The 12603-nt window shown below is 36.7% G+C and overlaps 1 protein-coding gene across 2 annotated transcripts in view; it reads right to left on the reverse strand.

Moving 5' to 3' along the window:
- The window catches only part of ankfn1 (ankyrin repeat and fibronectin type III domain containing 1), a 118640-nt gene that overhangs the window by 72346 nt on the left and 33691 nt on the right, over positions 1 to 12603 (reverse strand). For both annotated transcript variants that reach the window (XM_022233607.2, XM_022233608.2), the window contains exon 6: positions 7579 to 7730. In XM_022233607.2, coding sequence (XP_022089299.2) covers positions 7579 to 7730 — 152 coding nt within the window. The remainder of the gene's footprint in view (positions 1 to 7578; positions 7731 to 12603) is intronic.

The raw sequence follows: 12603 nt of genomic DNA on the forward strand, positions 1-12603 counted from the left end.
TTGCAGGAAGTCACATAAATGTGTCCACCACAGCTGTGCACTCACTGTGAGTGCTAAACCTGCCTCTCTGCTGGTATGGTAGCTCAGAAATGAAACTTGAACCCATGCTAAAGCTTGGCATAAAATGGTTGCTATATCTTTATGGGAAGGTCTATTCCTGACAGGCCATTCACTCAACTGAGCACATGAAAGGGAGTAAGGGAATTGGCAATATTTCCAATCTCAATAAATGATAAAGGTGGCAATTTTGGCTCCAAGCGACAGCATCACTGTTTATTAAATCTGACTCATCAAAAGTATACTGTTACTTAATATGTAGGAAAACAGGAAGGAAAGAAATGGAGAACTCTATCATATTTCCTGTGAATGAAATTTCTGGAAGACATGATACTCAACAGAAATTAGGGTACTTACATGTACATGTAGTGACTTGTGTTTACAAAAACAGCCATCCTCATTTATTACATTGTCTGTACATGAACACCTGAAATGGTTCTCAATCTATTATAATTCTGACCTACTCCCTCAACTGTCAGCATAGAGCTGGGATTGTCAAATGGATATTTCCAAATGAGTGTCTCTTTCACATATTTACTGGTTTCATTTCCTCCAGATATTCGGACTGCCCTTTCTTTTCTAGTAATTAACGTGTCTGGGTTTATATCATCTTCCACACAAGGGTTATTGGCGGGATAAACGGTATGAAGTACATGAATGTCATTTCAAAAGTAAATGTATTAATAATGTTCACACATCAATTTGCAACTTTCTTAATATTTCATAGGAACACATGGAAAATAATGTATTCAATTAATCTACCTTCCACTGTCCATTAGAGTGTTTAAAAACCCATGGAAAAAAAATCACGTTTACTGTCTTTTCATGAGAGCATCAATTATCATATCAGTTTACACATGCACAGGAAAACCTTGACTTAAGTCAAAAGCAATAACAAATATGAATTTCGCTAATTTGACAAATACAATTAGTAACTGAAAAAAATAACAAGAACTAATTGAACAAATACATATCAAAGGCCAATTTTCTAAGCTGATGAGTTAAGTTACCAAAAATGACCAAAATATACAGGCTGAAGATCTACGGTACAGAAATGGGCAGTTGGAGATCCCAGTATACACCAGTAGTGTCCTCCTTTGTATGATTAGAAACGTAACAAAATAGCTCAAAGTTTCATACTTCAATGAAATAGAATGTAATACAAGAGGCAATATCCAATGTGACAAATGGAAAAAATTCCAACTACAATATCAAAGACGTGATAGTCTAGACAGGTAAATAGATTATCAGCTATCGCTTACAAAGTTTAAATGGATTCAGAGAAATGCACAGGGAAGGAATGAAAAACAATCGAGACAAAGAATGAAGGTAAGAATTTAGACTCTTTTCCCTAAATGTGTCGATTAAATGAGATTCGTCTGTCATGTACATACATATTGGCAACACTAATTCTTGCTTGAACTGATATTAACAGATGTACTTGTACAAATGTAAGTATGGAATTTCACTGGCTGATTAAAGTCACTTTTTGATAAGAGATACTACATGTACATGTATTACTAATACTGAAATGTAACTGTTGCATTACATGTTCTTACATGTCCAATGCAGAAAGTACATACATGTACATCAATACAGCGTACATTTAGTATTGTGTACCATGAGTAAAAGCACCACTTCAATTGGTCAATATGCCTTGCTCCTTTCCAAATAATTTGCTCACTCAAACTTCCCATAGGACAATTCTATTCAAGCTCATGTTGCCTTCACAAGTGCCAGTCAAATATCACTCAGCAGACTTGATGCCTAGATGCACTGAGATGTTCACCAGCATCAAGATTCCACATGAAAAAAAGTTAATGCCTGCACCTGTGCATTTATTTTAAGAGATGGTCATGAATCTTGCAACTTTGGCAGCCACTGAGTGACTATGAATGCAGAGTAATAAACTAGCACGTGCATACATGTAAGTTGTTAAAAAAAGATGAGAAAGTGATGACATAGAAGAGTTAAGATGTACGCTTGTTCAATTATCCTGGGCCTTGAGGATATGGCTATAATTCAGACGCATAAGTAAGATTACACAATTTAACATTAAAATCAAGATGTCAGGATGTGTTTCATAACTTTGGTGTAAAACATAAGCCTTGCTCATAAAGATTCAAAGAGATACTTCCTCAAGACAGAAAGATACGTCATGCACCTACAGACAGAAAAAGTGTACATTAAGGAATTACAATCGGGTGTCACTTCCAACTTAAAATGTAGTTAGGCCCAGATGTCTCACTGGAGGATACAGCTAAACAATGATTTCAGCATTTGCTTGATTTTTGAAATGAGACTTTTTTCATCTTTATTTATGTTTTACATTTGAATTTCTTTCTAGATTTCTGTACTGTGATTGGTTACATTTTTGTGATCACAACTATTGCAGGACCATTTGCAGTCCATTCTGGGGATGGGTCACTGGACCCACTGCTGGTGGCAGGATGAACAGTGGCAGAGGATTTTTGGGGGTTGCAGTTCATTTTCTTGGTTTGTGGCTTAGCTCGGACTTAATCATAATGACGGCCTTCTGATCTTGTGGGATTTTACATTGGTCTTGAAAGGTCTTGACCGCAACAATATTTTTACTTGTTTTTTAGCCCTCTTGATGCAGAATTTTTCATTACTCTATAAGCTTGGTATTTGATGATTCAATTTGATTTATTTCTAAGAATTTACATGCCCTTTCTAGTCCATATGTGACTTTTAGCTCATTTATTTGTACTTTTTCACCTTATTGTTAAATTACCTTAGTCCAGCCTTCCATGGCTGCCATGAGTCATTTTAATAAAATAAACCAATCCTAAATGTATAAAGATGCCCTTAATGAGGCAATGTTCAATGATCAATATCTTCATTTATGAAAAACTTCTCCAATGAGGATTTTTTTCCGTGCATAAAACATGTCAGTGGGTCCTGATTTTACATTTGGCAGACATTGGATAAGTGGATTTGTATCATTTCACATGAAAAAACTATACTGGTACCTCCACAGTGCATCTTTACATTGTAATTACACTGATCACAAAAGCTTGTCAGCTGCAGGCACAAAACTTAGTGGAAGTTTAGGCAATTACTAATCAACTAACATCCTCAAAATGTGTTAATGTGGAGAAATGACCACGCACTGCGGTTTGAGTTTGGTTTGTTGTAAGGTTTTCCAGGGACAAAATGACAAAAGTCATTTTAATAAAATAAACCAATCCTAAATGTATAAAGATGCCCTTAATGAGGCAATGTTCAATGATCAATATCTTCATTTATGAAAAACTTCTCCAATGAGGATTTTTTTCCGTGCATAAAACATGTCAGTGGGTCCTGATTTTACATTTGGCAGACATTGGATAAGTGGATTTGTATCATTTCACATGAAAAAACTATACTGGTACCTCCACAGTGCATCTTTACATTGTAATTACACTGATCACAAAAGCTTGTCAGCTGCAGGCACAAAACTTAGTGGAAGTTTAGGCAATTACTAATCAACTAACATCCTCAAAATGTGTTAATGTGGAGAAATGACCACGCACTGCGGTTTGAGTTTGGTTTGTTGTAAGGTTTTCCAGGGACAAAATGGCTATCAACTAGACTATCGACCGGGCAAAACTGCCCACTGTTATATGGGAAACAGAAAGTTTCATGACCTCAGGTCATGAGCAACCAATAGCAATTAGCACTCACGCGTGAGGCATAATTGTGCATAAAAAGGAGCCTGGATGTTTTAGTTGCATACCTGGGCAAAGTAATGAAGACGGAAAATGTAAAAATGTCATTGGCGGAGGAGTGAGTTTGCGGAGAATGCACCAACTGCTGCCCGAATGATTGGGCGGAGATTAAGCACACAACCCAACATAATTGACTAGAGTCCTAGGGATCACAGCAGCAGTTCATGAAATAAACAGACCGGTGATTTTGAGCTATAGCTGTGTGTGGCATGTGTGTCGACTCTGAAGTTTGATTGTTGTTGTTCTTATTTTTCACCGGAAGGAGACCCCACCCAATTCATCCGAATCGATCATCACATTTCACTACATTAAGATTTCAGACAATTGATCATGGAGCAACCTTGCCCGCTACATGTATGTGCAAGGCATGTGGTACATGTACATGTACATACACGCGTGCTAAGTTGCCTGTGTGCAAACTAGTCATACTGTGTCATTTACAGAGCAACAAATCTGATCAATGCCATACTAGCCAGCTCAATTACTGGGTTATTACTGTAGCTCCAAAGTAAAATATGCCTAAAAAGCAACAGATTCTAATGGGCATGTGGAAATTCCAGTTTGTTTCAATGCTTTTAGGAAGGTTCCAGAATTTCTGAGAAATCTTTTTCTGTACCACTATACTAATAATGACTATTTTTGTTACCCATTAGTGAGTAGGGGAAGGGTCTCCCAGCAACACGACTTATGTATTAATACACTACATGTACATTGTGCTAATGACTAAAACTTCAATGACTGCACGTACCTACAGTATATATGTATTAAGTTATGGTGTAATTTGACAGCCAGAATAAGAAGCCATTACTGCAATGGCGCAATGCTAATCTACAGGTGGTACACGTGTGTTACATGCCTCTTCGAAGGGTGTCGCGATTTGCCAATGCACGCACGCGTCAAGCTGAACAATAGTGTGCATGAGTGCGGTGCCACTGCAGTTATGGCATCAAATCATATTAGTCTACCGGTATATAAAGAAAAAAAAAGAAGGAAGGACTTTTCATAAACCAACCATACAAATTTATTTCTTGACAGAAACCTTTTGCTAAACAGGTATGAACCCGTCTCTTTGTTGAATATAGCACATGTACACAGCCATCATTTAAGAAAGAATGTTGCTTTCAGTGCAAATATACACTGGTACATTCAAATCAGATGGTTTCATGAGTATGTTATAAAAACAATCAAAGCTCATGAATATCCTGCATGTATTCTTAGAACTCTTTCATTCATTAGGCACTAAATGTACATGTGTAAGAGTAAACATGGTACATGTATGAGTGGACCAGTACGAGCAGCCCAGCTTGTACGCAATAATGGAGTAACACCTAGGTAAACTACAATTTTGATTCTCTAAGAAATATACCAAATAATAATGTACAGGTATAATAAAGAATAAATGTTGCAAATCTGATACAGTAGGTTTCATATGAACAGAAGTTGTTTCCCTCATCAGTACGGTACACAGTATGACTGAACAAAAGGTTTCTTTCGAATTTAGATCAGTCAAATTTTTATTGACGATCAGTACACGATAATATGAATGTTTTCCACCAACATAAAATAATAATTTATTACCAGTATTGCATTCGACCAACTGACCAGAAATGAACCACAGAGGGCTCACTTCTCTCAAAAGCTGACATTTATCAAAGAGTAGTCATACCAGGTCAGCAGAGGGCACTGTTCAAGTGCTGTATTAGGCAGTCTCTAAGGATGATCACATACTTCAAGTATGCAAAACACTGCAACATAATTCTAATGAGATAATGCATATAAATGATCCTTTTTATTTCCATTCAAAAGCCTTAGGCTTTGAAACAGGCAGACTGTTAGGCATTTGTGAGACAGGTTGCCTGACATTGTTGGTAACGTGCATGACGATATAGTCACCAGGTCCCTCATTTCTCAAAGTCTGATTGGTTTTCACAGTAAGTGGCGAAATAAGGGACCTGGCGACTATACGATCACACACACATAAAGCCTCTTTTTAGGCAAATTAGAACCAAGTTGTGGGAACATTTCTCTGTCTGTATAACATTTTAGGTCCCCACAAAATAGGTAAAATATTGTGGGTATGTCCCCAAAACTAAAGAACAAGACTGGTGGGACTTCAAAAATGACGTTTTCAAACTGTGGCTATTTACTGGAGTTTGAGTGGATTCTCATTTGTAATCCCCATTCCAAAACGAAGCTGAAAGAGTAGGACTATGGCATGACTTATGATCTGAAAATGATACTAACAGACATTGAAGAGCAGTGCAAATTCCATAACTTTAAAGGTTTCTGCAGACAAAAAAAATTACTTAGGATTATGTTGAATCTTATATGAGTGATTTTGAAGAATAGTTATATGGAAATTGCCTGATTCAGGATCATTTTGGAATGGTTAGTCATACAAGTAAAAGGCCATGCCACAGGTAAGTGGAATGTTCTACAGTTATCAGTTTGTATAAAAATGCACAGACTGTAAGTACTGTGACATTTCTAATTTTCAGGTACAGAACACTTCTCCATGGGACTTTTTAAGGAGGCACGGTTGCTCAAGCCCAACAGTTTCAAATCTGTGCCTTCAAGGTGCACAATCCATTCCTACAAACTTCAATAAGTAGCATTCCTCGATGCTTCGATACTAGCCATTTGTAAGTTAACAGAACAGTAACACAAGGAACTCTTTTCCCTTCCACAAAATCATGGTTACTTCAAAGGCTCTGAAATCTACCAACGCACATCTTGCCGTTGCCTTTCTGATACACAAACCCAATTTTTGCACATGCTGTTTATAAGCATTTACTCCCTTATTAAGTGTTCTCAAAGGAACTTAATCAGAAGTCCCTAAACCTGTTAATCTCATGAAAGCTAAACCCTTCTCTCCTTTGTCGATATATTTGCATATCCTGCTGCTTATAGTAAGATCAATTCAGTATCAAGCTCTTTCACTCCTCATTTACTCAGAGCATTCAATCAAAATCCTCCATTGTTATCCTTTTCTGAAATAATCACCTAGGAATAAATTTTGCCTTTTACAGTACCTCTATGGTCTCATCAAAAACCTCTTTCGCTCTCCCATAGAATTCACCCCTCATTTTTTCTCAACATGCATGCAATTAACATACATCTGTACACGAATCACCTCTCCAGGTACAACATCAGAATGGCACTACTGCCTCCACAGAATAATTCACTTATGAACTAGCACAAAGTTGCGAAATTTCTGCAATTAACTGAAGGGTCATTCTATACATTTGGGGTCAAAAGTGTGACATTTTTCTGTCCCTGTTACCTCTGACATGTATACTATCTGACAAGTTTGACAAGGGATGTATCACTGAAATTGATTTCAAACTATTTTTATTTGTTTGGCAGGTAATTTGCAGTACTTATTCAGTCTTGGTAATTAAACAATGAGTTCTAAACATACAAAATCAAAGGCCTAACATAACAGGAATGGGAAAAAATGGACCGCAAATTTATAGAATGACCCTAAAGCCAATGTTGTATTTCAGTCAATCACAAATCAGTCAAATAGGGGATGAACAGTGACAGAGAGCAAAAGAACATGTCTCTGACAGGTCGTTCATTTGAATGGTCTGTGACTTGACAGTGGATGACTTGTGACAGACTGCTGATTGTCTGGTCATAACTTGGCATGACTCCACTGCAACTCTGGCATCTACTGATGATTCTTCTCTTGTACAACTCCAAATTTAAATAGTCACTCCTATAGGGTATCAATCACTGCGTATCACCACAAATGGTCCCAAGCAATGAGAACTAAGAGTAGACTTACCTGCACTTGAGATGCCCAACAAAGGTGCTGAAACCCGGGGTCCTAGTGGAGGTTTTGGTCTTGGAAGAGGTTTGCTGGCCTCATCTTCCACAGGGGGAACGGACATAGACGGCGCTGTCAGTGATCGGCAGACAGGCTTATGGGTATTCTCACTACACAGTATAGAAAACAAGAGAGAGGACATTTGGGTTTACATGCCACGGACATCACAAGTCCTCGTACACAGATACATGTTGTCCAAAAAAATGAAGTGCTAAAAAAACGCAATTTCTTGAAAACAAAACTAAAAGCACATCATCTGCTTTCCAAATTTCTACAGTCAGAAAAGAGGGGAAAAAAGCACGATTCTGAAAATGAAATCTTCTTGACAGGTTTCAGCAGATGATCAAAATAATAAACTGATCAAAGTAAGAGAATGGCTAATTTTACTACGTAAATGCTCTGTATAAGGTTTCTGCTCTGTATTTGAAGAGTTGTATATTTGGTGCCTTTAATTTACTGAGCTTTGTCCAATCTTTCCTGTTTTGGCAAAAAAAAATTAAGAAAAGCTCTTTGCATGACAAATAATCATTTGTTGGGTGATAATCACTTTTTCCTGCCTTGAATCAATTGCTCAGCAGATAGTAATTATGGATTTTTTTCATCGTTGGGTGCTACAGGTGTTCTGACTTCTGCCAAACCACAGACAGCCTGTATGTACGTGTATGTATTTATCAATCATTACCAATACATGAACTTGGGATTCCAAGGACAGATTAAATACCGGTGGTATCCATTTCCATCTTACAGTGTGGGTCAACAGGTTTGATGTGTATATTGTCACTGACAAAGATGTACACATACATGTACATGTAGGTAATCAGGTACCTACACCATGTATGGTACATTATGGATAAACAATACATGTAAGTATAAGCCTACACGTATTACTTCCTGTGACTAAAATATGAGCATGCATTTCTGTTACCTTTGTTACATTACAATCAATCACTTGAAAATCCGATGAGCGATTCATTGTAAATCATTTGTGTGACTGGAATGTGTTCATGTACATGACATATGTACATTGTGTCTTGATCACCACCATGTATTTAGTACATGTACCTTTACAATTGTCTTTTTTTATTTTCAGTTTTGTTTTATTCAATCACATGGACCCAAACTTCACGTATGTATATCTTCATAACAGAATAAAAGCTTTCTGCCAATCTTTAGGGTAACTGTACCAAAACCTGTAGCTAAGGTTTGTGCAAACATAAAGCTCTTTTCGTGAATGAATACGATGTACATGTACGGTTCTTGTGACGACTAATGAGGAAAGTAAATAGGCCACAATGTCCCGTGTGTTGCCTTTGAAAATTACAATCCCTACATGCAAGCCTACAAATCTACATTACTAAATACACAGTCTTTGTGTGTAAATTATAAATATGGCTTATTATGTGAATCAAGTGATATGTAAAACCCAGCAAAAATCAAGGAGTCCAAATACATTGTAAATGTGGTACATTCTGTAGTATGTACTTGTACATATACCGGTACACGTCTCTGTACACTGTCAAATTTAGGATTTTTGTGTCAACTGCAAGACTACACTACCGGTACATGTATATGTAATTCCAAATTACATGTATGCCAGCTTTGATACCAAACATCTAATATTTCATTCAAATGTGCAATTTCGAGTTGGCGACAAACAAGAAACACTCATGCATTGCACATGTATATGTATCAAATGTGTAGGTAAGCTGATCCAGATGAAAGCCAAGTACGTATGTGACTTGCTCTTCCCTGATGCCAATGAAGATGGGACATTAATGATTCTGAAAGTTCAACAATGGCTTTAAGGGCAGACAGACTGTTGGTTATAAGCGGATAGTATACACCACAAATCATGTCCATGTATGGCATCTGTCAGCCCAAATCACCTCTGCAAAGATGACAAGTTAATGTTTGGCCTTGCCTTTGTAAATGATTGACATAAGTGATGTGCTGAAGCTCAGGGTTGACTTCCATATCCTCATCCCCAATGAGATAATGGGATGAAGAGAGGTTGATCCAGCTAGGGGTTGTAACAATAATAATGAAATATGCCATATTTCATGCCCTTGAATTTATGAAGGAATAGTATACACGATTAGTCTTAAACATTCACTGAAGACCAGCTCAGGAGAATGGATACTGATGATGCCCATTCTCTCGAGTAGGTCTTAATGAAACCAGTCAAGCATATATTTATATGTACATGTACTCCCATTACTAAATACCAGTACCTTTGGAGCAACCAAGTCAAAATATAAAATTTAAAATCTTCAACAATTTTGTTTAACAACATTAGTTCTTTCACAAGCCCCTTAGCCATATTACGGTATGCTCCTCTTGTGATTAGTGAGAAATAATCTCCTTGGATGGAATTGGTAGCAAGTACTACACACAATCAACCAGTGCTTCATCAACCGGTTAAGACTGGCCACATGACAATCTCTCGACCAATAGCAATGGCTAAAGGGTCATTCTATAAATGAGGAGTCAAATGTTTTTCATGTCCCTGTCACATCTGACATCATTTTGTACGTGTCAGTTCAGAACACATTGTCTAATTTCCAGGAGTGATAAATTCATGCAAATTACCTCCCAAACAAATACAAATAGTTTGAAATCAATTTCAGTATATTTTCATGTAAAATTATACAGGTCTGGTGTGCCAGGGACACAAAAATGTCACATTTTAGAACAGAATTTATAGAATGACCATGACCTGTCTTAGTTGTTTATGAATAACAAGGCTCAGTTCTCTCCCAAGTGTCTATGACCTCAAATCTTGAACTTGGTTTTGTTTTCTATAAAGTGCAAAGAATTTAGAAACTTGATGATTAAACATCTAAAAATACAGAAGATTTTTTTAATCACGAAAATAACAAACAATCCCCAAAATGAAAAGATCCTGATAAATCAAAGCAATTTAAAGATCAATCTGTTATGATCTTGACAAAAATGCAGACAAGTAAAATGTAGGGTACATGTACAAGTATATAACACTCTGCATGCATAAATGCACACGTTACGTGCCATATTTGTCCGTGTACAAATAGATCTGGAAATTTATCACCTTGTCCATTCAGTTTTAACAATATCATGGATGACTTGAGATGTTATGAGGTACATAAATGTACTGGTACCTTGAACTGCTTCTGGAATCACGATCAGTAAAAAGGCATTATTGATTAAACAGACAGCAAATTAAGTAGATTCAAGTTTCCTTTTCTTTTGTTCTACCTCTAATATCAGAATTTCACTCCATTGTCATTACTGTGATTCCTTTTGAAAGTTATACCATCAGTATGAAGAATGACAGGTGAAGTAAAAGCTTGTTCCGGGCTGGTAGAGTAGATGGTATTTGGCAAAGGGGGGATATCGCAGTTAGGAAATCAATTCAGATTTTGATCTGGTCAATGCAGATAATAGGGAATTGAGGAAAGCACCTGATTTGCACAGAAAGGGAAGATGAATACAAAAACGTGGACAGTTCTAACTGCAGTAAACATAATACAAGGCCTGTTGAGTCTCTTCCCACTGTCTGGAACAACAGCAATTAAATGTAAGATTCGATACATTTATGTTAATGATTTTAGGAAACAAAAGAAACCTAAAGCCGCATATTGAAAAGTCAAGTTTCATTTTAGCACTCCCCTGCAAGTATCACTAATTAGAGAAAGCATGTTTCATATCATTTACTGACATACACATAAAGGCATCTTTTGAGATTGTTTCCAGTAATTGGTTTTTTAATTAAACATAAAACAGAATTTCAGTATTCAGTCCAAATGGGCATCAATTATTTGGTACTCATCATTAGATTTCTGGCTCGCTCCAGATCCTACAGGCTTTTAATGAATACATGTACATGTACATGTACTTGCATGAAAAGCAACATGTACCAGTAAGTGTGCATGTGACTAGCAGGGTGAAATTAAACACATTCACAAAGCCATTACTGCAAAATCTTCTCCAGGAAAGCTACTGTAACTCTTACCTCCAGCAGACATCACAAGAGCAGTTTTTAGGGGGTTTTGTTTGTTTTTTTGTAGCAACTCAAGCCCCACTTACATTTACGTACATTTCTTCTCTCCTCAGGAAAAATATTTAAATGGCTTATCGCATTAGTCATTACTGTCTGGGTATAATGTACTGTAGCTTATTTACATTACTCTAAATGGTTTCTCAATCAGCACTTGTAATTTTAACATCAGTTCAAATTCAAATGTTAACAAACATATACAAAGGAGGCCTTTGAACATTTAATTTTGACAATTCAGGCATGGGATGGGGGAACAAAACCCACAAAATATGCAGCAAAGGAGTGTAATGAAGCATTGCAACAATAAAATACTGTGATTTTTCAGGGCATTTTTAAAATAAACCACAGACATGTAAAAATACATGAATTACCTAACAATGTTGTTTTAAGTGAATCCTTTACATGGCGTCTTATACAGGGTGTCCATATAAAAAGTATACCGAGATGGTCTAGCCTTGTTAATCACATATGCAAACTTGTCACCGTGCCGATTTCAGTACCCTTAACACCAGTCTAGTTTGTTCACTCATCTGTGTCAATAACATCACAAGCTGTATACCATTAAAAAGACGGCATTCTGCCCTTTCTAGAGATATATTTCTCTTTCCCATATATAAAGTAGTTTTGCTATTGCAGCAATTTTTATCTCGGTATTCTTTTTATGTGGACACCCTGTACAGAGTGCAAAAAGGGGCAAAACCTGAATGAGTAAACTCTACATATATCCAGAATTTCAGCTAAAAATACTGAGATGCAGAAAAACTGCAAATCCTGCCATATTTGCATATATTATACTCACAAGGCTTAATACTTGATCATGTTGATGCGTAAGAATTCATATCTTTCCAACACTGATGAACATCTGCAGATCATTTTAATTGGCTTTGGGACCTTCATCACATCGGCTTTTCCCCTTAAGCAACACTTCTAGTGATCAATGTACTTTA

The sequence above is a fragment of the Acanthaster planci genome, linkage group LG07, assembly GCF_054643075.1.
Source record: "Acanthaster planci isolate LZ-2023a linkage group LG07, COTS_SCS, whole genome shotgun sequence".
In the NCBI taxonomy this organism is placed as follows: Eukaryota; Metazoa; Echinodermata; class Asteroidea; order Valvatida; family Acanthasteridae; genus Acanthaster; species Acanthaster planci.